This window comes from Leptodactylus fuscus, chromosome 2 (genome assembly GCF_031893055.1).
Source record: "Leptodactylus fuscus isolate aLepFus1 chromosome 2, aLepFus1.hap2, whole genome shotgun sequence".
NCBI lineage: Eukaryota > Metazoa > Chordata > Amphibia > Anura > Leptodactylidae > Leptodactylus > Leptodactylus fuscus.
Window position 1 is genome coordinate 154,487,525 of NC_134266.1, and position 25,393 is coordinate 154,512,917.

At 42.7% G+C, this 25,393-nt stretch overlaps 1 protein-coding gene across 3 annotated transcripts; it reads left to right on the forward strand.

Annotated features, from left to right (window-relative positions):
* The first annotated feature begins 1,245 nt into the window (after positions 1 to 1,245).
* On the forward strand, positions 1,246 to 25,338 carry C2H11orf54 (chromosome 2 C11orf54 homolog). Of its 3 annotated transcripts, XM_075264921.1 has the most exons (10): positions 1,262 to 1,315; positions 3,931 to 4,008; positions 8,853 to 8,957; positions 9,489 to 9,587; positions 14,716 to 14,789; positions 15,162 to 15,263; positions 16,283 to 16,459; positions 18,450 to 18,599; positions 21,569 to 21,685; positions 24,625 to 25,338. In XM_075264921.1, exons 3-10 carry the CDS (start codon positions 8,900 to 8,902, stop codon positions 24,796 to 24,798), a joined length of 951 nt encoding a protein of 316 aa, XP_075121022.1. In that variant the 5' UTR covers positions 1,262 to 1,315; positions 3,931 to 4,008; positions 8,853 to 8,899; the 3' UTR covers positions 24,799 to 25,338. The 3 variants fall into 3 exon arrangements, with proteins under 3 accessions (XP_075121023.1, XP_075121022.1, XP_075121021.1); XM_075264922.1 differs by lacking the exon at positions 3,931 to 4,008 and having other exon boundaries at positions 1,246 to 1,315; positions 8,871 to 8,957; XM_075264920.1 differs by lacking the exons at positions 1,262 to 1,315; positions 3,931 to 4,008 and adding an exon at positions 6,650 to 6,679.
* Positions 25,339 to 25,393: the final 55 nt, after the last annotated feature.

Consider the following 25,393-nt stretch of genomic DNA (forward strand, 5'->3'; position numbering starts at 1 on the left):
TACTGTTTATTAGAGATGAGCGAGTACTGTTCGGATCAGCTGATCCGAACAGCACGCTCCATAGAAATGAATGGATGCACCTGGTATTTCCGCTTTGACGGTGGCCGGCCGCTTAACCCCCCGCGTGCTGGCTACGTCCATTTATTTCTATGCGAGCGTGCTGTTCGGATCGGCTGATCCGAACAGTACTCGCTGATCTCTATATATATAAAACAATAATGGATGTTGGCAAGGTGGAGACATGCTAGAGTAACGTGGCTGCACTTTTGCCAAGGTGGATACATGCTAGAGTAATACCCTACTGTAGTCCCTGTTATAATATAGTCCAAGGGAACCCAATTGACCTCAGCAGACTACGTTGGGTCCATTGGGTTCTATTATGTAGTCTGTTTATTTTACAGGTTATTATAGAACACAGAGAACTTAGGCCCCATAGTGGCCCCTTGCACAGTGTTATATGCCCCCAAGTGGCCCCCTGAACACAGTATTATGCCCCATTGTGGACACCCATGAACATTTATTATACTCTGGGGTCTTTTCAAACCAATATTTTCTATGTGGCCATGCTTTCTCCATTAAGAAAATGGCTACTACACTGTTGAAAGCTTGGCTTGTAAATTCAGCTTTTACTCAGATGACCAAGTTCATTGGCCATGCGGAATACGTGATTCGTGAAAAATAGATCAAGTGCGATTTTTTCATAGATTGGATTATTGGGACCGGTTTCAGTGACCCAACTCACCCACTGAAGTGTATGGGGCTGTGAGCATGAATCCTGGGCTCATAGTAAGTTATGAGGCAGTGCCTGCCCTCCGCATCTACTGTCCTGACATTAGAAATCACTATGATATCAGCAGTGCCGAGTTAATGTACCTCAGCAGTGTGGAGACCTTCTAATAACATATAATAACTAACACGTGAATAGATCTTATATATCGCCTACACCGCAGAACATACACACCTCCTCCAGTACAGCTACTCTGTCTGCGGGACACATTAGTTGCCTGCACTAACATGGCTGCCACTTCCACATGTTTACACGTACTGATTTGCACTCTGAGCCTACCCGACGTTGTCTTCTGGTGTCAGCACAGGAGACATTTTCTCGTGGACACAGGCTGCTTCTCCTATATTGGAGGACTTCGGATCTATGGAGCATAGCACTTACCTTTACAAAGCTTCCTCCCGGTCATCTGTATCCTACTGCAAGAGCTGCGGCGCCTATCACGTGTGTGGGCGTGGCTTAGTGCGCGTCTCACTACCCTGGGGCTGAAGCAGGACCTTGTTACTGTAGATCAGTCACGTATATGCTGAAGTAGGTATCTGGGTCGCTATTACAATTTACGGTTTTTCATCGATTTTAGAGTGGTTTCACAAGTATGCTTTTTTTTTTACATTTTAGAAAGCCGCCATTGCAGTTTTTAATACATTTTTCAGTCAAAGTGAAGTATGAAGGAAGGACTTGTGCTACATCTGCGCATGTGCAATGGTTGAATGATGCCTCCGACAATTAATTTGTTTAAAGGGTTTTTCTGTGCAATTTTTTTTTTTAAATGTCTGTTAGTGCTATTAATGGGTTAATAAATGCACCCATATACCTTTAGCCGTGTTTTGGGTGATTTCTAGGCGTCTCTGGGAGCTGCTGGTATCTCCTGCATTTGTGAACATGTTTCAGCTTCCTGCTATGTAAGGGCTCGTTCACATGGGGCGAGGGGGCGGATTTTGACGCCGAATCCAGCTCAGAATCTGCCCCCTCACAATAGAGGTCTATGTAGACCGCTAGCTTCCTTTTTTTCGTGAGCGGTATATTCCCACTCATGGAAAAAAGAAGCGAGCTGCCCTTTCTTCAGGCGGATTCTGTGGCTGATTCAGCCCCGTGTGAACTAGCCCTCACTTCCCCACTATCCCCTCTCACCTTACTTCCCCCTTCTTCCTCACTCTCTCCTATTCTCTTTAGTTATCCCACCCTTTCCTACCTACTAAGCTCAACCCCCAACCCATATTATATACTTACCCTCCATGCTTCTTCCCTCAAGATGGCTCCTCTTCCTGTACTGAATCTCCATCAATGCTCTGTTCTCTGCAGCGATGATCCACCTCTACTGGACATGCCGGATGCGCGGTAGAAGTGAATTATAAGGGGGCGTTCACACTACCGTTGGTGTCCGTTATGAAGGTGTCCGTTTAAAAGAAAAAAAACGGACACCTATCATAACGGACATTAACGGACACTAACTGATGCTAACTGATGTTAATGTGTCCGTTTTTTTAACTGATCCATTTAATGGATCAGTTAAAAAAACGGACACATTAGTATCAGTTATCATCAGTTAGTGTCCGTTTTTTATACTGTCCGTTTTTTTCTACTTGCTGTTTATGCTTTCTGAGCATGTGCAGAAAATAAACGGACAGAAAATAACGGACTGTAACTGATGGCCATCAGTTACTGTCCGTTATATGTCCGTTGCCCATAGACCTCAATGTTAAATAAAAAACGGACACTTTCTGTCCGTTTTTTCAAACGGACAAAAAAATCCTGCATGTGTGATTTCTCTGTCCGCTTGAAAAAACGGACATGGTTGTTAACGGACCCTTAAGGACACAAACGGACACAAACTGACGACAGATGAAATCCCATTGAAATGAATGGAAATTATAACGGACACAGCTGGTGTCCGTTGCTAAAATCTTGAACGGACAGTAGTAATGGACACTGCAATCGGACACCAACGGTAGTGTGAACGCCCCCTTAGCAGCAGTGTGCCCACTGCTTGGAGAAGAGCGCGCACCCTGCCGAATCAGTAACGAAGGAGGAGCCATCTCGCAGGAAGAAGCGTAGAGGGTAAGTATAATGGGGTGGGGGATAGTAATGACAATTCATTTCCAGAAATGTGGAAACGGATAATCACCGGATAATCGGAAAATGTCCCTGGGGCGGTCACATGACTGCCCGAGGGATATGGGTAAATATACAGTTTTGATTAATTATGTTACTTAGAAAGTAGGAGGGTTTTAGATAACAGAGTAACCTATATATTACCACAGTAAAAGTACTGCGTAAACCCAGCCTATAAGTGAAAGACTGATTAAGTTCAGCTAGATGTGTTTGCTGAGTGTGCACTTCTGCTTGTAGGGAGGTGGCCCAGTTGTACCAGGTGTGGCTATAGTCACATCCAGTCTTTCAGCCACTGGTGCTTTCACTTCTCTGCATTTCTTCACTGGTCGTGCATTTGTTCTGTTAACACCGGCCTGTAATTAAAGAGGACCTTTCACCACTTTTGGGCACATGCAGTGTTATATACTGCCGGAAAGCTGACAGTGCACTGAATTCAGCGCACTGTCGGCTTTCCCGATCTGTGCCCGGTGTAAAGAGCTTACGGTGCCGGTACCGTAGTGCTCTATGGTCAGAAGGGCGTTTCTGACCATTAGCCAGAGACGTCCTTCTGCCTCGCGGCGCCTATCGCGCTGTGCTGTGGAGCCGGGAGGAACGCCCCCTCCCTCTGCTCACACAGCTCGTCCATAGACCAGCATTATCAGGAGCGGGAGGGGGGAGTTCCTCCCCGCTCCACAGCAGAGCGTGATAGGCGCCGCGAGGCAGAAGGACGTTCCTGGCTAATGGTCAGAAACGCCCTTCTGACCATAGAGCACTACAGTACCGGCACCGTAAGCTCTTTACACCGGGCACAGATCGGGAAAGCCGACAGTGCGCTGAATTCAGCGCACTGTCAGCTTTCCAGCAGTATATAACACTGCATGTGCCCAAAAGTGGTGAAAGGTCCTCTTTAACTATAGCTGAAATACATTGGGATTTCACTGTAGAGGAAGTAAAGCACCAGTGGCTGGAAGACTAGATGTGGTACATAGTGTGTCGCCACCCTTAGGCTGAGGCCCGACGTCGTGAAAACGCAGTTTGTTTGTTTTTTGTTGCAGATTTTGCTGTTGTCTTATGAGCCAAAGCCAAGAGTGGATAGATACAAAGTTGAAGCATAAGAACTTCCTATATCAGAGGTAGGCAACCTTTTTTGTTCAGCATGTTGATTTAAATGAAAAAATCAAAGATGATGTTGGATTGCCGAGCAATAATTGTTAGGCTGATGACCCCTATACTATAGTCACATACCATGAACCATAACACAGAGTGCTGCCACCAGATCCTTCAGGATACATGCGCTTACTGCTATTTCCTGGGACGCAGCTGTACTTTTCCATTAGAAGCAATGAAAGTACATGTGCAACCCCCAATTATTGGTAAATGTATGTGTCCAGGAGCACCATATGGCAGCATCCTTATGGTGGAAACACACTATGCATCTGGATGCAGATATATTGTTAGGCTACTGGAACTTTTACTTCAATGTAAAACTGTGTTTACATGGTGCATTTTGCAGAAAAAAAAATGCCTGTGCTTTTTTTCTGTGCAAAACACACCTTTATACAGAATAATGCCCCGTAGTGGACCCTGCACACGGTATCATGTCCGATAGCGGCCCCTGCACACGGTATTTTGTCCCGTAGTGGCCCCTGCATACTATATTATGTCCGATAGCAGCCCCTGCACGCAGTATTATGTCCCATAGCAGCCCCTGCACACATTATAATCTAGCTTTAATAAAATTCCAATTTGTGCCACTCACTAGCTGTTATTATATTGTGGGGTCTCTTCAGACCCCATAGTATAATAAGAGGAGGGCCAAAAGAGGTGATCAAACATAAAAAATAATGTTACTCACGTTCCCTGTGCTCCAGAACTGCTCTGTTCTCTTCAGTGTTTTGCCCGAAGTCAGCAACCACTGATTAGGTCTCAAGGATTACGTCGGTGTCATTCCCTGAGGCCCTATCAGCGGTGTTTTACATCAGACAGAAGTGCAGAAGAGAACGGAGCGGCTGTGGAGCATAGGGAGGTGAGTAACATTATTTTTTTTATGTTTGGTCACCTCCCTTGGGGGTCCACTTATTAAACTGTGAGGTCTGAAGAGACCCCACAGTATAATAATAGCAGTTTTGGCAAGGACTCTGGCTGCTGTGTCAGGAAAATAAGCATTGCGTGCCCCTCTTGGCATGCATGTCGGGGGTTGCCAACCCCTGTCCTATATCTTTCCTATTCCTTTTATAGCTGTTTTTAAGCTTTGGGTCAAAAAAAAAAAAAAGCAGTCAAAGTCTGCAACAAAAACCCTTAGGCTCTGTTCCCACGGAGTAACGCGCCGCTCATTTAGACATGTAAACACGTGTCAGAGCGAGGTGCTTCAAAACAGATCCCATTGATTTCAATGGGTGCCGGTTTACGCGCGCTACACATTGAAATCAATGGTAGGCTTTGTAACCCATTGATTTCAATGTGTAGCGCGCGTAGGCCAGCACCCATTGAAGTCAATGGGAATTGTTTTGAAGCACCTCGCTCTGACACGTGTTTACGTGTCTAAATGAGCGGTGCTTTACTCCGTGGGAACGGAGCCTTAGGCTAAAACCCCACGTTGTGAAAATGCAGCCTTTTTTTGTTGTAGTTTTTGCCGGGGTCTTTTGAGCCAAAGCCAGGAGTGGATTGACCAAAAGGTTGAAGTATAACAGCTTCCCATATAGTTCCTATTCCTTTTTGTAGCTGTTCTTGGCTTTGGCTCAAAAAAAAAGCAGTCAAAATCTATGGGGCACACAGTGGGGTTTATTTATCATCTGCCCCTTTTTTGGCCACATTTTTTGCTGGTGCGCCTTTTTTTAGACTAGTTTTACTGTGGTGCTTTTCTAATGCTGTCTGACTTAGTGGGCTCTTTTACACTGTCCTTGACTGGAATACATTTGGACTTTTTTTTAGGCTCTTTTTAAAAAAGGCTTATGCTCCACATAGCATGGAAAATGCTATGGAAAAAATGTGATGTTTCCATCATGGTCTTTTCTGCAGAATTTTCTCCTGCAGACTTTGTGTCTCTGTTATACCTATACAGAAGCATTTCTGCAGTTTTAATTGACATGCTGGGATTTAAAAAATTAAAAAAAAAATCATTTTTGAAATCATAGCATCTCTGCTGCAGATCCTTTTCTGCAGTGTGTGGATGGGATTAACCAGAATCCTATTCACTTTGTCGGTAATGTAAAACAGCGTTTTCACAAAAGGCCACAACCCTTTTTGTCTACAAAAACAGAATTGGCGAGGGCAGCATAACGTCTGGGGAAAAAAAAAAAAAAAAGGCGCAAATGCTTCATGAATGACGTGCAGGGCAGAAAAAGACCACAAAATAGCGCAATTTACGCCAAAATAGACACAAGTAGCTTAATAAATGTATCCCAGTGTTTTTGTTCCTAAAATGCATGTGTTTTTATATTTAAAAAAAAAAAAGTTTTTTTTGTGTAGATTGTGAGCCCCATATAGGGATCACAATGTAATTTTTTTTTCCTATCTGTGTCTCTTTGTAGAATGGGAGGAAATCCATACAAACTCCCTGCAGATGTTGTTCCTGGCAAGAATCGAACCCAGGACTCCAGCACTGCAAGGCTGCAGTACTAACCACTGGGCCACCGTGTTGCCCCTCAAAAAAATGTATTTTTAAAATACTGCAGGAGTTTTCAAAACCCTGTGTGGGTTTTTTGTATAAAACTGTATTCATTTTTGGGGAACAGTGCACCATGTGAATTCAGCCTTGCCATGCGGGTAGTGATGATATCCAGATGAGTGTAATTTGGGCATCCGGTACGATGTGTGGCACCATATTTACTGCATTTTTTATTCTTATTTTTTAAACTAAGTCATGTCCATGATCATTCAGTTTACTTGTTATCTTAGCGGTGGGAACGTTCGTAGAAATGATGCCACCAGTGATGGGTTAAACAACTTGTTTACTTGTATTATTTTCCAAAACCTTCAAAAGTCAAATATTAACAAAACTGCTTTTTGCAGGCAGATTAAGGGCTCGATCACACGTGGGGCGGGTCTTGACACCGAGAGAGACGCGGCGAGCCGCATCACTCTCGGGTCAAAACCTGCCTGCCACGACCATCGCGGTCGCGGCTTTTCCCTCCACAGCCGGCTCAAATGAATGACATCGGAGGGTGCTTCCGCTAGGCGGAAGCTGCGGCTCAGCGCGCCGCGGCTTCCGCCTGAAGAAAGGGCAGCTCGCTTCTTTTTTTCCGCTATCGGCTACTGCCGATAGCGTAAAAAAGAAAGCTAGTGGTCTCCATAAACCACCATTGAAAGGGGAGGATTATGACGTGGATTCCGCTGTCAAAATCCACCCCTTTAGCCCTGTGTGAACTAGCCCTAAAACAGCTTCAGGATTTAGGACGTTTTGGTTTTTTTTGTTTTAACTCCAGCACACTGTATGAACACAGAAAGTTATTGTAGCTTTAAAGAAACGTTACCGGTTTTTGATGCAATTTTTGTAAAAATTGCCTCAAAAAATGTAGCACTTTTTTCCACTTCCCATTTCAATTATTTTTCAAGGCAGCTAGGTCACGTCACTTCTTTTTTCTTTAGCAGAAAATTAGCTAGAAAGAAACGGTACAAACTCAAAATCTTCCTACAAAGAAACTCTGTGTGAACTCACGCTTGATGTCACATCCATGGCTGACGTGGCGTTAGGATATAATACCATTTACTTCAATACTAAAGTTAGAAATGAAGGAGTTATTCAGTTAAGAGCTGTGCCAGACTGGGGTGCCTAGGGCTAGCCAGTGAAATTCATTCTGGGGGGTCTTTTTTGCAGCTACATACAAATATTACCTGACATTTGTCGTGGTCCTGGGCTCCTGTCAGGAGTCTGCTTCCTGGCTGTTGTCTTGAACGTGGGTCCTCTTAATTCTGTGATCTAGGAATATGTAGTTAAACAGCAGCAGGAAACAGGATGCTGCAAGACAATTGGTGATGGGGGCCCTGCTGTGTGATTGGGAAGATGGGGCCCAGGGAGGAAGAATACTGGCTGGCCTGACTCAACACCTAGATATCATCTCAGCAGCCCAGTGTTTCTACAGTATATAAAAATAAACTAGGTAGACTCTAAAAAGGGAATCTACTACCTCTCCCAAACATATTCAGCCAATTCCACAGTACTACAAAACACATTATAGTGGTAAACCTCATACCTCCGTTACATTTTGTAGATTAAGAGAAAAACAACTTTGAAGTCTAATGTAAATGAGGCAGTTTGTGAATTGTTGGTGGGACTTCAGCTCCCTGGAGCACGCTTTTGCTGTTCAAGTTGAATGGGTGATATCATAGCAGTAGGTCTGAGTGGCAATAGCAGTGCTGCCAGGGCTGACAGAGGGGCACCGGGGCGGGAAGGGGCATGAGCGCAGGGGTCGAGGGTGGCTGCGGGGAGCCGGGAGCAGCCGTTAGGTAAAGAGCCCGCAGGGACAGGCGAGGAGCAAATGGGACAGGAACGCGCAGAAGTGGACGTGGCAGCACACGGCGGATCATAACCAACGACGAATGCCTAAATATCAGCGGCTCAGCGCCAACTCAAACCCGCAGACGAAGTTGCGGGCAGATGCTAGTGTGGGCATAAAATATGATTTAAAACAGTTAGGGTACTTTCACACTGAAGATTTTGGGTAGATTCCGTCCAGAATCTTACTCTCATTGTTTTCTATGGGAGGCAGGCTCTGATCTGGTAATGTTTGATTTGGATTATTTAGGAAAACACAGGTCCTTTAACCCTCCCTTCCCTTTCCACCAAACCACTTGACTGATAACCTTGGTCGCACATTAGATTTGTGGTGTGCATTGATCCATAAATTATGCTTGTTTTAAGTATTCTTGTATTTTATCCATTCCCATTTAGCCAGATAAAACCAAATTTCTGTGTGGTTTATTTTTTTAATCATTAATGACATTCTTTCACAGTTGTCTGAACTTTGATCTTTTCTAGAACCATCTTTTCTAAAAGACTTCAGTTTGCTGTACCAGTTTACGAAAATGGCAGATACTGAAAGCTGTCCTTTACATTTCCCTGCTCTAGGAGAAATTGCTAGTGGTGAGTTATTTACCTGTGTATGTGTAAATCTATCTATCTCTCTCTCTCTCTCTCTATATATATATATATATATATATATATATATATATTCTTGTTTGCTGCATGAGTATGTCTTATTACTTTATTCTGTTTTACTATACTTCAGAATCTACTGCATAAAGATGCCTACACGCTTTAGATATGTATCAGCCTTACCTGCCAGTTTAGTTAGGTGTGGCCACTGATGTAGTGCTCTATTTTTATTGCCTTATTCTGTGCCTTTTCTAACCCCCCCCCCCACACACACACACACACTTCATAGACTAATATGTAGAAAATAAGTCTGCCTGAAAAGTTGAGAAGAAAACATATTTTTTTTTATTTCTTTTAAGATATATTGCAAAGTGTCATATATTAACCTGTACTATTAATTTATAAAGCATTGTTTAGAACTGGAGGTATGTTTTAATCTCTTTTCTTTCCTTTTTGCATCTGTTGGCAAGGTGGAATTAGACATAAGTCATAATTATGCTTTTTTTTTTCTGGCGCTAGTTCTGGAAGGTGGGTTGAAAAATAATTATGCAGAAGTGGAAGTAAAAGTTGTGGATTGCCCTGATCTTACGCAGCATCCATTTGGGTTCCCAGTAAAAGGTAAAAGCTTGAATTCTTGTATGATAATTAAATTACCTTTGTTGAAAATGGCTTATTTCCAGTAATTTTACTAAAATGGCTGAATAAAACAATCCAAATAACCTTAAAAAAAAACCATGTTATTATATACAATAACACTCCATAGCCTTCTATTGTTTAGATTGGGATTAACTATCATATATCATCATAGACAACGGAGCCCCATTATACTCAAAGGGGGCCGTGTATAACCAATGTTTTAGTAGTTCACCTCTAGAGACAGTGCTAGTGTGAACCTAGCGTAAAAAAGGGTTTTCCTAAATAAATAGGCCTATACCTACACGCAGATATCGTCATAAAAGAACTGGGAAAAAAAATATACCGTATATACTCGAGTATAAGCCGAATTTTTCAAAACAGTTTTTGTGCTGAAAAAGCCCCCCTCGGCTTATACTCGAGTCAAGCCCAAAAAAAATTTTTTTTTTTTTTTTTTTTTTTTTGGGGAGTGGGGTCTATGACCAGCCGCAATAGCAATGTATAGACTCTCCCATAAAATAGTTAGGAAAAAAAAAAGCTTTAAAAAAAAATATAATAAAAAAATTAAAGTAAATAAAAGTTCTAAATCAATCTTTCCGTAGAATACATATAAAAGTAGAAAATGACTGTGAAGCACATACACATTAGGTATCCCTGTGTCCGAAAGTGCATGGTCTACTGAATATAGAGGATCTGCAGAGCTCCTGTTCCGTCGGGATGGGGTTAATAGGAGCACTGCAGATACCCTATATTCAGCCAGGCTGAATTCCAAGTGGGGGAAACTCAGTCCTCAAGCTCAGGGAAGGGGCAGACAGACAACCAAAACACCCCCTCCCCTTCCCCAGCAACTACTGCACCCAAAAACTCCGACCATTTTAATTTTGGAAATTTTCCAGTAGCTGCATTTCCCCCAGTTTTTTTGTGGTAAAATTAGGGGCCTCGGCTTATATTCAGGTCGGCTTACACTTGAGTATATACGGTACTTTTAAGCTGTTAATTTATTTTAAAAAAAAAAAATCAAAAGATAGTGTACTATTAAACTTTATATATTTCCTAAAATCAGACAACCTGAGGATTACAGGCGTGATAATGGACTCTTTAACAGCAATGTCCACCTTTATGTAACTTTGTGGTAAATACAAATTATTGATATTTTCTTATACTAAAAAAACAGCTAAAAAACTGCAGTAAAATAAGTGATAAAAACGTGTCAGGTTTTTTCCACAGCATTTCTCATTAAGTTTTGCTGCATTTCATTGAGTTGTTCTTCCCTATTAGACATATAGGGAAAAAAGGTTTGTATTTCTGCTGCTAAAATTAACATGCTGTGTTTTTTAAAAACATAGCTTTTCTGCATGCGTTTTTTTCCCTGCAATGTGTGATTCATTTTGCTGGTACTATATAATGCTGTAAATTTTGGTTTTCGCAAAGTTTGCTGCTTCAGTGGTTTTCAGGCTTTTAGGCAGATGTTTTTATAGTATATTGAAGTACAATTTTTAGCATTTAATATGTTTAAAATTTTATTGACAAATACATTAAGTTTACGCAAAGACTTAATTGTTATTGCAGCAGATGTCAGGAAGGGGCTACAGAGGTTTTTCCCATGAACATAACCATATTTAAGTTTATAGAAAATTGAATAAAAGTTAAATGCTTTTGCAAATATAAGTAATGAAAACATATTGTGTGTTTAAAATATTTTGTCAATTACTCTTAGTGGTGACAGTCTTTTGCCTTGATCGGTTGCCATTGTATACAGCCATGAACCCAGGAAACATCTACAGGCTGAGACTTATTTTCTTATTGTGGCTGGGTTATCTTCTCATACATGTAGTGTCCCTGTGTGATACACTGTCCACAATAATAAATTATTTTTTGACAAGTAACAAACCATAGAAAGTTGCTACATTCATGGTTGTATCCAGGGCCGCCGATAGGCCAGTACTACTGCTACTGGCGTCAGGGGCCCGGCCAAATTTAAAAATGGGGGGGGCCCGGGCCCCCTGGCGCCGGCAGCAGTCATTCTATGTCCGCTGTTTCAACTCAGATCTGCGTCCAGAGGACGCAGATCTGAGTTGCAGACATACGCGGCTGAAGCAAGGAGCTGACCTGTGTCAGCTCCTCTCTTCGCTGCTGCCGCCTCTCTCGCTGACACATATGCGGCTGAAGCGAGGAGCTGACACAGGTCAGCTCCTCGCTTCAGCCGCATATGTGTCAGCGAGACCGGCGGCAGCAGCGAAGAGAGGAGCTGACACAGGTCAGCTCCTCGCTTCAGCGCTGCCGCCGGCTACCCGGCAGTGTAGACGCTATGTGATGACGTCACATCGCGTCTACAACTGTGCGCCAGTAAGAGAGAGAGGCGCCGAGAGAGCAGCGGGGGAACGAAGGAGAAGGTAAGTCTAATGTGGAACATGAAACTGGGGGCAGATGAAGGAGAGGACGGCATGACACTGGGGGCAGAGATGGAGGGACATGAATCTGGGGGCAGAGATGGGGGGCATGAATCTCGGGGCAGAGATGGGGGGCATGAATCTGGGGTCAGAGCTGTGGAGACATGAATCTGGGGGCAGAGATGGGGGGCACATGAATCTGGAGGCAGAGATGTGGGGCATGAATCTGGGGGCAGAGCTGTGGGGACATGAATCTGGGGGCAGAGATGGGGGGGCATGAATCTGGGGGCAGAGATGGGGGGGGCATGAATCTGGGGGCAGAGATGGAGGGGACATGAATCTGGGGGCAGAGCTGTGGGGACATGAATCTGGGGGCAGAGATGGAGGGGACATGAATCTGGGGGCAGAGATGGAGGGGGGACATGAATCTGGGGGCAGAGTTGGGGGGACATGAATCGGGGCAGAGATGTGGAGACATGAATCTGGGGGCAGAGATGGAGGGGACATGAATCTTGGGGCAGAGATGAGGGGACATGAATCTGGGGGCAGAGATGGGGGGACATGAATCTGGGGGCAGAGATGGGGGACATGAATCTGGGGGCAGAGATGGGGGGCATGAATCTGGGGGCAGAGATGGGGGGCATGAATCTGGGGGCAGAGCTGTGGAGACATGAATCTGGGGGCAGAGATGGGGGGCACATGAATCTGGGGGCAGAGATGTGGGGACATGAATCTGGGGGCAGAGATGAGGGACATGAATCTGGGGGCAGAGCTGTGGAGACATGAATCTGGGGGCAGAGATGGAGGGGACATGAATCTGGGGGCAGAGATGGGGGGACATGAATCTGGGGGTAGAGATGGGGGGACATGAATCTGGGGGCAGAGATGGAGGGGACATGAATCTGGGGGCAGAGTTGGGGGGACATGAATCTGGGGGCAGAGATGGGGACATGAATCTGGGGGCAGAGATGGGGGACATGAATCTGGGGGCAGAGATGGGGGGACATGAATCTGGGGGCAGAGTTGGGGGGACATGAATCTGGGGGCAGAGTTGGGGGGACATGAATCTGAGGGCAGAGATGGAGGGACATGAATCTGAGGGCAGAGATGGAGGGACATGAATCTGGGGGCAGAGATGGAGGGGACATGAATCTGGGGGCAGAGATGGAGGGGGGACATGAATCTGGGGGCAGAGTTGGGGGGACATGAATCGGGGCAGAGATGTGGAGACATGAATCTGGGGGCAGAGATGGAGGGGACATGAATCTTGGGGCAGAGATGAGGGGACATGAATCTGGGGGCAGAGATGGAGGGGACATGAATCTGGGGGCAGAGATGGAGGGGACATGAATCTGGGGGCAGAGATGGAGGGGACATGAATCTGGGGGCAGAGATGTGGGGGACATGAATCTGGGGGCAGAGATGTGGGGACATGAATCTGGGGGCAGAGTTGGGGGGACATGAATCTGGGGGCAGAGATGGAGGGGACATGAATCTGGAGGCAGATGAAGGGTGTATATGAAGCTGGGGGAGAGACGGAGGGGGGACATATAGTTTACAGGTGACTGTAGGAGGATTATACAGTGTGCGGGCACATGAAAAATTAATGAGTTGTCGGAGTCAACATAACAGTGGGTGGGGCTAAATTTCCCGCGGCGCGCAAAGCGCGCCGCACATTTTGTCCCTCTTTTGGTTCTTCAAAAGTTGGGAGATATGGGTACTGGGGGCAGTGGAAAGATGTTAGAGGGTGGACGGGGGGGGGGGGGGGGATTGTTGGGACATCGGGTGTGCGGCACTGCGAAGAGGAAGCTGGGGCAATAATATATAATATATAAGTTTTTAGCTGGCGAACTACAAAGCACACAATAGCTCCAAAGCTATGTGTGCTTTGTATTAATAATGATGTAGGCTGCTATGCTACTAGCATAGCAGCCTGTTTGGGGGTGGGACTTTCACTTTAAAGGAGTGTTCACATTGCGTTTTTGGCCTCCCTTGCCGGGATACGTTGGTAACCAGTCACAATCAGCTCCCCACTTATCCCTGCACGGAGAACTGCAGGCCCCCCCTTTTTTTTAATGGCCAGTTCTTTGTGCAGGGATAAGTTGACAGCTGATTCTGACTGGTTACCAACGTATCCCGGCAAGGGAGGCCAAAAACGCAATGTGAATAAGCCCTGAGGATTTATTAGGAGGGCTCTTATAGATGGTGCTGGCTCTCTACACATAGTAGATGTTACCTGCAAATAGAATCTGATTAAGCCTTGTAATGCTGCTAAATAAAGGGAAATGTGATACAGAATTGGTATGTCGCAAAATAAGGTCGTTTTAAAATGGCGGGGGGGGGGGGGGGCAGACACTTAGGCTGTTTGGGGCCCCAAAATTCCTGATGGCGGCCCTGGTTGTATCCATTGGCAACTGTTCAAGACAAGAGACTGTCAACACCACTAAAATGATTACAGAAAACTCAGCAAAATTTTTAATTACTTATGTTTTTACAAATGTTTAATTTTTGATTGTCTACAAATTTAAATATGATTTATGGGAAAACAACTCTAACAGGTTCCATGTTCAGCTGGTCATACGCCTTTGAAGCTTACTGGCAAGTTGTGCCATGTAGAAAGTATACCTGCCTTCCTTTACACATGTTACACAAATGTTGTATTCAAGAGCGCTCCATGCACCTGTATTATGTACTTACCCCTGGATTGTTTGTAATATTTACAGGTCTGTGTGGGAAGCCAAGAATTGCAGATGTTGGAGGTGTTCCATATTTGGTGCCCACAGCACAACCTGATAAAGTATGTTGTAAATGTAGAGGTCTTTTATGTTTTAACACATACAAATTCTATAGATACATCAGTGAATTTTATGTATGTGCAGCTTGACTAAGAATCGTTACCTCTACCCAGAGGTGTCCTTACAATTTATCCTCATATTAGTAATACAGTAGTAGTAACCACCACCATGCCCCATAATGTTGCCTTTGTAATTGTGTCCCAAGGAAATTGCTAAATTGTGCCAGTATTGTGTCTACTTAAAGTCCCATTGTAGTCTACCTAGGCATTCTCCACCCTAAATATTCTCTTCTGTATTGACAGAATCTGTTTTTATTGTGTATTTAAATAATCTTTATTTTTGCTATCGTTCTAATTTCTGTGCTTATTTTTAAGATTTATAACCTCAACACTGTAGCAAAGAAGATTGAGTTACCTGGAGCCTACATACTAGGTGCTGGAGCGAGTTCACATAAAAGTGTGGGGATGAATGCTGAGGTTGGTGAATCTTGAATTTGTGTTATGCTCTGCAGCACCTCCCTTTAGGATTGTCCCTGACAACACCATTGTTCTCTGGGCTGCACTGGGACAATTCTCTTTTTAAGAATTTCCTAAACCGAATGGCACCATTACAATCTGCAGTCCACAAGTCCATTGCATACAGTGCAGTTTATTCCTTTTGGACTGCAGTTCTAGCTTAATAATTAATGGGTTCATATCACTTTTGGGAAAATAATAGCAAATGTTATAAAAATAATTAAAAAAAAGCCAACTAGCTCTTCTGTCTCCTGCTGATCCATTTCAGATACCCCCACTGGTCATTGTTTAACGGCGAACTCTCATAGGATATTTAGTCATTGAAATCACTGCTCATGGTATGTTGAGAAGTCAAGGAGGTGCTCCTATCAGTATGGATCACATCCTCTCTATGTCTGTACACACTGGGATAGCTGTCAATTACGGATAGAGCCTCCTCTTTCACCTCTCGGATAGAAAGAGTACAAATTTAATGAATAAATGACAAGTTATGCTTAACTTTTCCCTCAAATTTATATATTAACCTGCTAATCTCCTTCAGCTCTAAAACCTAGTACCTGCATATTAAATAGAATTTTCCATGGGATAGGCTCCCTTTGTTACCACTTTGTTTACAGGGGTTTTCCCACAAACATAAGTAATTTCTCATAAACCCAACCAAACTATAGACAATAAAAAGTTAAAAATCTCTAATCATCTTAATGGTGACAGTCTCTTTTGTCTTGCTCGTTTGCTAGTGGATACGACCATGAATACAGGAAATTTTTATTGTTTGGTACTTGTTAGAAACCCAGACATGATTTCCTTATAGTGGACAGGTTATCAGGCAAGGACACTACATATACATGATCATGTATTTATACGTGCAAAAATGTTTAACTTTTAATTGTTCACCAATTTAAATAAATTTCTGTTTTTGGGGAAAATCCCTTTTAAGGTTCTCTAATGATATGAATTATGATCTGTTGTTTACTTTGCAGATGATATTTTCTATAAAATCTGAAAGCACAACTTCCCCTGCTGTAAATGGTAATTACATGGCCAGCATTAACCCTGCAGATGACAGCTGTCTTTTGGAGAAATACAGGGAAAGATTCAGTGACCATGATTTTGGGCTTCTGTCAAACCTATATGCTAGTGAGGGGAACCCAGGAAAGGTAACTATTAACATATAAACGTGTCAGTTGAATTATTATTATTATTTTTTATTTGGTAGGAAACATACCAGTACAAACAACAAGAATACATTCCAATTGTGTTTCACAATAACCAAATTGGAAGCAATCCCAGTTGAAGAACATAGGCAGTCACAATATGAACTAGAAATTAGATTAGAGATGGACATATTCCAAAGTATTAGCACTTATGTGATGAGGTGTTCATATTAGCACATATCATCCTCCATCACATATAACAGGTAAAAGTAAGGTACATATTCATGGAAACATAATGATAATGTGTGACTAAAGAATTCTTATCTATTTATTCACTTATTTGTTATTTAAAGTGCTTTAACCATCAGGGCTATGCCATCACTAATAGACAATATTAAACTCCCCAGAACGCTAGCCTATAACACTTGAATGGGGCTCTTCTGGCATTCCTTGCACAACAGGTAGCTGTTAATCTTATGATTGGGATGGCTGAGGTGCAATTTCCTTTCTGCACATTTTGGGATGGATCACAAGGCCCTTGGAACAAGATCCGGAGACAGCGATCCTTTCTCTATGCAAAATGCCAATACATTTATAAAAAGTATACAATCTGATTTTCTGGATTTTATTTTTGATATTTTCTCTCTCGCTGTTAAAATTAACCTACCCTTAAAATATAGACTGTTCATGCCTTTGTTAGTGGGAAAACTTATAAAATCAGAAAGGGATGAAATAATGATTTCTTTCACTGCGTATCGTACTGACATTTGGTACTTAATACCATTTGCTGTCATTTATGTGGCACAGGTCACTTCCACTTTGAATCTCTGTTACAATGTATGATATTGAGATCACTGTGATCCCCACTGTTTAACTACCTAGGCTACATGCACATGTTGAGGATTACACCTAGATGTTGTGTACATTGTTTTTATTTGAAAAATCCACAGTGCAATACAGTAGCATTTAGTTAGTTGAAGCTTCTGAAATCTTGTATACACAATACGGTTTTTTTCCATACTGAATTTGTCATATGATATTGATTTACAAGTTCTTTGTACAGTTTTCAGCATGAATTTCAACAATTCCAATGACCGTTATGAAATTAGCAACAAAATGTGCAACAAACCTGCAGCAAACACTTTTGCATGTGCGTGTAGCCTTATATGACACTACTGATAGTGATTACAGCATATAGGCAGTTAGACAGAGGGAGGAACTTCATCTATATCCTCATTGGTATCCCTGCAAACTAATTGGAAGTTGCTGTTGAATTTTCTGTGAAAGAGAGAGATTCACAAGTACAAACTGCTTGAATAGGCTGGAAACGGACTGATCGGTGCAAGTGAAAAATGCTACTAATATGGCCATAGCATAATGTATGGACATAACCATCTGTTTCATGATTTATGTTATATGTTTTACATGTAAAATTAAAGATTTTCAGTTTTTCCTCATACGGTTTTATTTGCACCCCGAGCGTACCCTTAAAGAAGACCTTTCATCAACTCCACCAATTTTAGTTCTTAGCGTCTGCTAATAGACATTGCTCCACTGATTCCAGCGCAGTTGGAATTTTGTCTCTAGCCCCAACTGCGGGGGATAGAGAGAAGCGCAGCTAGTCACAAGCACAGTTAATTTTGATGTCTGCTATTTAAGCTCTATGATGCCAAAAGTGCAGTGTCACTTAGGTGGTGTGATTGAGAGCTCCATTCAGAGGCAGCCAGTGTCAGAGCTCAGAAAAACAACCTTGTCTGCTCCTGCCTGACACCGCTGAACGTACAGGGCCTAAATAGCATATCAGGCACCAAAACTAACAGCACTGATTACTCAAAAACGGAAGAGGCTAAAGAAAAAATTCAACTATGCCAGAATCGGTGGAGCAGCAGCTACTAAATGATATAAAGATCTGAACTTGTTGCAGGTGATGAAAAGTCCTCTTTAAAGATGACATCTGTAGTGAAACAACACTTTTAATACTTGTATTTTACAGGTCATTGAAGTGAAGGTAAAGAGACGGACTGGTAAAGATAACTTTGTGAGCTGTATGAGAAAATCTTTAAAGGATCATTATAAAGATAAATCTGTTGGAATAGGAGGTTCATTTATTATACAAGAGGGGAAAGCAAAACTCCATATAATGGTGAGACATACATTTTTTGCAACGTTTTTATTTATTAATATTATCAGTAGAACTAAAAGGGGTTGTAAAGGATAACTTTCCTTATACACACACACCAACACCCCCTGCTGTGAAATAAATTAATACGCTTGTTTTACCTATAACCGTCTCCAGGTTCCGGCAGTGTGACCTTCTCTAATGTGATTTTGGGGTCTCTGCTGACATTCCATTTTCCTACACAGGCCTGCTATTCTGGATTTGAGCTTAAAGAGATTCTGTCATTAGAATCCCTTTTTCTACAAAGACCACGTTGGAATAGCCACATTGGCAGAGCCAATAGCGCATGTCCCTTTGGCCTTTTCCCTGTGGCCTCTTACACGAGCATCCGTTCAGCCACAGGAAAATGGCCAAACTGAGATGCGAAGTTGGCTCTTCCGTCTGATGAAGAGGCGGCTAGGAGAAGAAAACAGAGGCATCGCCGGAGAGTCTTCGAATAGCACAGGGGGCGCCCCCTGTGCCTTTTGAGTAAAGGGCTGACGTCACATATGGAGAAAGTAGCTGGAGCCAATGGAAGTATTCTCTTTTCTGTGGCCCTCCCTCCCCCTTGGTTCAATGTCACTGTGAAGTAACATGATGGCAGTGAAGTAACAAGATGGTAGGCACATCATCAGTGAAGTGTTCTTTATATGAGTTGGCCGAAGAAGGGTAGAGTTGGGCATTCTTACAGGCCAGAGTGGGGAAACACTAGCTATTGGAGTCAGGCAGGATCTGTATAGACCCCAAAGTATAATTAGTGGAGGCCCAGTTAAGTGATCAAACGTAAAAAAACAAACAATGTTACTCACGTTTCCTGGGCTCCAGCGACTCCCTAGTCTTCAGGCCTTCTGCCTGATGCCACACAGTCAAAGGTGGTCAGTGGTCACATGGTTCAAGAATCATTGTGATCCTTTTATTCGAGTTTCATGACACCTGTGATTGGGCCTCAGCGGTCCGTAACATAAGTCAGAAGGCACATAGAGAACAGGGAGTAACACTAGAGCCCAGAAGAGGTAAGTAATGCTATTTATGTTTGGTCACTTCCAGTGGGCCTCAACATATTAAACTCTACGGAGGAAAGAGACCCCAGAGTATAATAGCAGTTTTAGTTTGAATGAAAACACCAGGTGAATCTCACAAGGTTTGCCCAGCACATGCTGTTGCTTGAAAATGAGCATGGTTTTAAAAGGGGCATCATCTAAATAATCGCCATTAATTGTAATCAAGGGAAAATGCCTGATTGTGATATTGATTTAGGTCGTAATTTTCCAGCCCTAACGAGAAGTGTTGGGACTGGGCCAGTGAGGAGTTGGTATTTCTGCATTTGGTTTTTTTAAAGGGGCTCAATCAGCAAAATCATGCTGATAGAGCCCCACATATGCGAGAATAGCCTTTAAAAAGGCTATTCAGGCACCATAAAAGTTATATTAAACTACCCCCCAGTTTTAAAATAATACCCTAAAAAAGAATGTGATCTACTTACCGAATGTGCACGCTGGGCGGGCATTCAGGATGCGCCATCTTCTTCATCCACGCCTCTTTTTCCTCGATGTCCTCCGGTCCCGTCTCCCTCCGGCGCTCGCGAACGGACTTTGATAAAAAAAAAAAAAAAATGACCTGGGCACAGTAGCTGTAGTAGAAGCCGCGTGCTACTGCGCATGTGCCCAGGTCATTTTTTTTTTTTATCAAAGTCCGTTCGTGAGCGCCGGAGGAGGACGGGACCGGAGGACATCGGAGGAAGAAGAGGCGTGGCTGAAGATGAAGACACACCCTGAATGCCCGCCCAGTGTGCACGTTTGGTAAGTAGAGCACATTCTTTTTTAGGTTATTATTTTTAAAACGGGGGGGGGGTAGTTTAATATAACTTTTACGGTGCCTGAATAGCCTTTTTAAAGGCTATTCACGCATATGTGGGGCTCGATCAGCATGATTTTGCTGATAGAGCCCCTTTAATCTGTTCTCAGCATTTTGTAAAATCCCTTAGGGACTTCTTTTAGGAACTGGCAGAACTTTATTGAACCGTGGCTGTTTTTAAGCATAAAATGGGCCAGTTTTTGGTGCATGGCTGTTTCGCGACTAAAGTTATTTTCTGACTGCCATGCCACTTTTGAGTGGGGTGAGGATCAAGATGAATGACTCAGGCCAACAGATTTACTCTAACTTGAGTGAAAATAATGGTGTAAGATATGCCTGAAATTTAAACCAATTCCTTGGTGGTCTGATTTTCAGTTCTTGTGCATGGGACCTCTCAAGATGCATCAGAATTATTAAGAGGCTGGAGCCTTTTAATCAATTTTTTTTTTTTTAAAGGGGACATTTCACCACCTCCACCAATTTCAGTTCTTAGCATCTGTTAATAACTACCACTTCACAGTTTCTGGTTCAGTTGGATTTTTTCTCTAGCTCTCCCTTTTCTCTAGCCATCAATATAGTTACTTAGACTTTGTCCTGTCAGATGGGCAGTCTCAGGCAGAAGCAAGAAAGGGGGTGTTTTTCAGAGCTCCAATCAGAGGCAATCTCAGACCTTAGAATCACATCCCTTGCCTGCCCCTGCCTGACACTGCCCACCTGACAGTATAGAGACTAATAGAATATGAGAATATGGGATCGTTGTGGGCTAGAGAGAGAGGTCTAGTAATGGAGAACCAAAGAAGGCTACCAATAAGGATCAATACAACGCTATTTTTAAATATTGGTATCACACAATCACAAAAGGTAATGAAAGAACTGTAAAGCCACCATAGTGTCTGTAAATAGTTCTGTGTTGTTTTATCTCTGCTGCCCCTAAAATGTGCTTTTGTTCCTAAAAAGCCTTTGTTTGAAACCAGCCTAAGCACCATTGTAATTTGTGATTCATCTTTATGTTGTCTTTTCAGCAATTTATGAATGCTATTGTTAAAAACTGTATACACTGATACTAGTGACATTCTCAAAATCTATAAAACTTTCCACAGCCTCGTGAATATTCTGCCTGTCCCTTAAACACAGATGAAGATGTAGATCACTGGTTACATTTTTTTGAAATGAAGGCTCCTCTCATTTGTCAGTCAGTGTTTGTTTCTCATGACCCTGTAAGTATTTCTGTTTTTAAGTGTACCTTAACATGTTTTTACACTGGGTGGTACCTGCTGTACAATGTCTTATACACTGTTCCTATTTTAATGAGTAGGAACTTTATACAAGTTTTTAGGTTATGCATGGTCAATTTGGCAACTGTACTCTTCTAGCTTGCACTAGTGTCGTTACATGCCCACCATAAAGCCAGGCAAGATCAAAATTTTTTCAAGTTAAATATAATGTAAGGGAAAAGTGAAGTCTTCCTCTCCTGTCTGTAGCTGTAATTTTCCAGTCTGTAGGATAACTGAAAATGCCCCAAAATCTCATCAGTTCCTCCAAAAATAAAATGCAGAAATGAGCATTTGTCCCTTCCTCCCATTTGAAAACAACATACTTGGGGGGGGGGGGTTCACATAAGAGTTTAATGTTGAATTTCTGCTTTAGAAATTTGAGTTTTTCCAGCAGTTTTTTTCTTGCTTGACAAAAACCGACGCTGATTTGAAGCAGAATTTGGAGAAAAGTGCCATTGTATCTTGCCTTTAGTGGAAATAACAAGCAGGACGCTTATTTTTTCTGTTAGCTGAAAAAATGACCTAGCAGAAAAAAATCAGCTACTGCATTTCAATTAATGGGAGGCAGATTTCAGGCGGATTTTTAGGTGGACTCCACCTCAAATTTAGCATCAAATTCCTATGGTTTGAACACACTCTCAGGGTGCTGAGCATAACATGAGGAAGATCTGGGCCAATGAACAGGGAGATACAATTATTCCTAATCTTTCTCTATTTGTATACACAATTTTGGTTTCACAGTTTGCAGACTTATAAAAATAAGGCTGATATATTATAAAAATAAGTCCAATTGTATAAAAAGACATCATAAACCTTCCTTTGCACGACTTTCAAAAATGCATATTTTGCAGTTTTGCTACTTTACTTTGTTACATTTTTGTTTTAAAAGTATATAATGTCTAAACAATTGGAAAATATTCGTATAGTGAATACGGATGTAAAATAACACCTTCACAAATCAATAATTGATATTACATCGGCAATTAACATACCGTATTTTACGGACTATAAGGCGCACTGGACTATAAGCCGCATTGCCCATGAGCGCCTTATAGTCCGTCTCGGTTCATATATAAGGCGCATCGGACTATAAGCCGCAGTCCGGTGCGCATTATATCTTATTGAAAGCGGCGGCAGGCAGACTTTGCCAGTGGCCGCTTAACCCCCCGCGTGCCAGCCGCTTCTATTGGAAGCGCTCGGCAGGCGAGGAGGGGCTCTATCAACAAAATCATGCTGATAGAGCCCAACCGTAAACGTTAGATTAAACTACCCCCCCCCCTCCCCCCGTTTTAAAATAAAAGCCTGAAACAGAATGTGAAACTTACCGAGCGGTGCAGGGTGGGCGGGCATTCAGGCCTCCTCTTCCTCCGATGTTCCGTCCTCCTCCGGCGCTTGCAAGCTGATAATGGCCAGGGCACATGCGCAGTAGAAGCATTATGATATTGCGCATGCGCCCCGGCCATTATCAGCGAGCGCCGGAGGAGAAGGACGCAACATCGGAGGCAGAGGAGGCCTGAATGCCCGCCCTGCACCGCTGGGTAAGTTTCACGTTCTGTTTCAGGCCGGCGTGACAGCAGGGCTGCCGGACACTTCCTATTCATTTCTATGGGAGCAGACATGCGAGCGCTCCCCATAGAAATGAATGGACTGCTTTTTTCCATTCATTTCTATAGGGAGCGCTCGCATGCCGGCTCCCATAGAAATGAATGGGAAGTGTCTGTCCATTCATTTCTATGGGGAGCGCTCGCATGCCTGCTCCCATAGAAATGAATAGGAAGTGTCCGGCAGCCCTGCTGTAACGCCGGCGTGTACGGCTGTGATACACGCCGGCGTTCGGTAGTGTGAATGCACCCTTACGGTGCCTTTTATGTATGTATGGAAGCGGCACGCAGTCTTTGCCGCCGCTTCCATCCATATATAAGCCGCACCGGACTATAAGCCGCACTTACGATTTCTGAGGAAATCGTAGGTTTTTATGTGCGCCTTATAGTCCGGAAAATACGGTAATAGATTTTGTAAGCAGATCCCATCAATTTACATTTTTTGTCTGAGGATAACCCCACTGTCTTCAGCCGCATCCCGTTGATTGGAAAGGAAATTTTCTAGGTTGCATTTAAATTTATTTAGTTCCAATGTTTTCATATTAAATAAACAGAACCAAATATTTATTGCACCAATTACCCCCCACATCTAAATAGAACATTGCTTCCTCGACTGATGAATCTGAATCTAACCTATCTTAATAGATGGGTAAAGGAAGCGGGCTTGCTCACATCTGCGCCCGGGCCTCCGTTATGCAGGTTTCAGTTTCCTGCATGAAACAGGGCAGACGGAAACCTGCAGGCATCATTCAAACCCATTCATTTGAATGGGTTTGAAAAGTATCCGGCTGTGAGCACCAGTGAGCGTTTTATGCTCTCCGCGGCGAAACCGTTTTTTTTAACCGGACACAGAGTTGGACATGCAGGACTCTGTGTCCGGTTTAAAAAAACGAGATTCGCCGCGAAGAACATAAAACGCTCACTGGCGCTCACGGCCGGACTCTGCTTGACAGGTTTCCGTCTTCTGCATGCAGAAAACGGAAACTGAAAGCGGAGACCCGAATGCAGGTGTGAACCCAGCGTATGTGTTATGTCTGTGGACATGTTTAGGCCAGGGCTACACTGCAACATTTTGAGTTGAAATATTCATTGGCAGCTGTAGCAAACAGGATTACATATAAATTAGTGGATTACTTCTGTAGCTCAATAGTTAAAATCAAAAAGTTGCCATGTTGCCCAAGCTCATGAATGGTCTCCAACTTTGTATTAATGATGCATAGCTATTAAAAAAACGACCTAAAGATGGATACACCAATAATTCAAATGTATATTTTATAATAGGGTTTTGACCTTCGTGTTGAACATACTCATTGCTTCAGTCACCACGGTGAAGGAGGACACTACCATAATGACACAACACCAGACTCTGTGCAATACCTTGGATATTTCCATCCTGCAGAGTATCTCTACCGCATAGACAGACCATCTGCTACACACATGATTGGACGGGATTAGGTTGATGTCAAGTCATTAAGCAACAATCACAGATCAAGAAATTCTCTAGCCATGTTTAAAGTATAAAGCCTGCAAACTGTCTCTTTATTAGCTCTACTAGCATTTTCAAAGCTATTTGAATAACAGAAATATATTTTTATGAATTTTGAAAGTGATTGTTTTCTATAGGCTAAATGATTACTAATGGCAGTGTAATGTACTACTAACTTTAGTCATAGAAATCGGTATAAAACCTATAAAAGCCAAGGGGCACTACTCTAGAAACTCATAGACCCCTTTCAAAAACATTTACTGACTTATCTCAATGAGGAAGATGTTTAACCTCTTAATAGACAATCGGCAGTATTCACGATTAAAATTTAAAAAAAAAAAAGCACTTTGTTTCGTATTATGGCACTAAGTAATGATATAAAATCTCTTACAGTGTATTCCTTTGTGCTGTGGTTGTAATAAGTGAATGCAATATTCAGTGTTTGGACCCCACAAAGAAGCAACTTTTGTATTCAGATGAATTAAAATAAAACAGTAAATCTTTAATAATTTCCAAAACCTTTTTTTCACAATAAATTTTATTAATCTTACATGTAGAAAGAGA

Coding starts and splice junctions, on each gene's coding strand:
- C2H11orf54 (XM_075264920.1), top strand. CDS start 6,658: ATGAGTGTAATTTGGGCATCCG. Junction 8,958..9,488: donor TCTAGGAGAAATTGCTAGTG/GTGAGTTATTTA, acceptor TTCTGGCGCTAG/TTCTGGAAGGTGGGTTGAAA. Junction 14,790..15,161: donor CCACAGCACAACCTGATAAA/GTATGTTGTAAA, acceptor CTTATTTTTAAG/ATTTATAACCTCAACACTGT.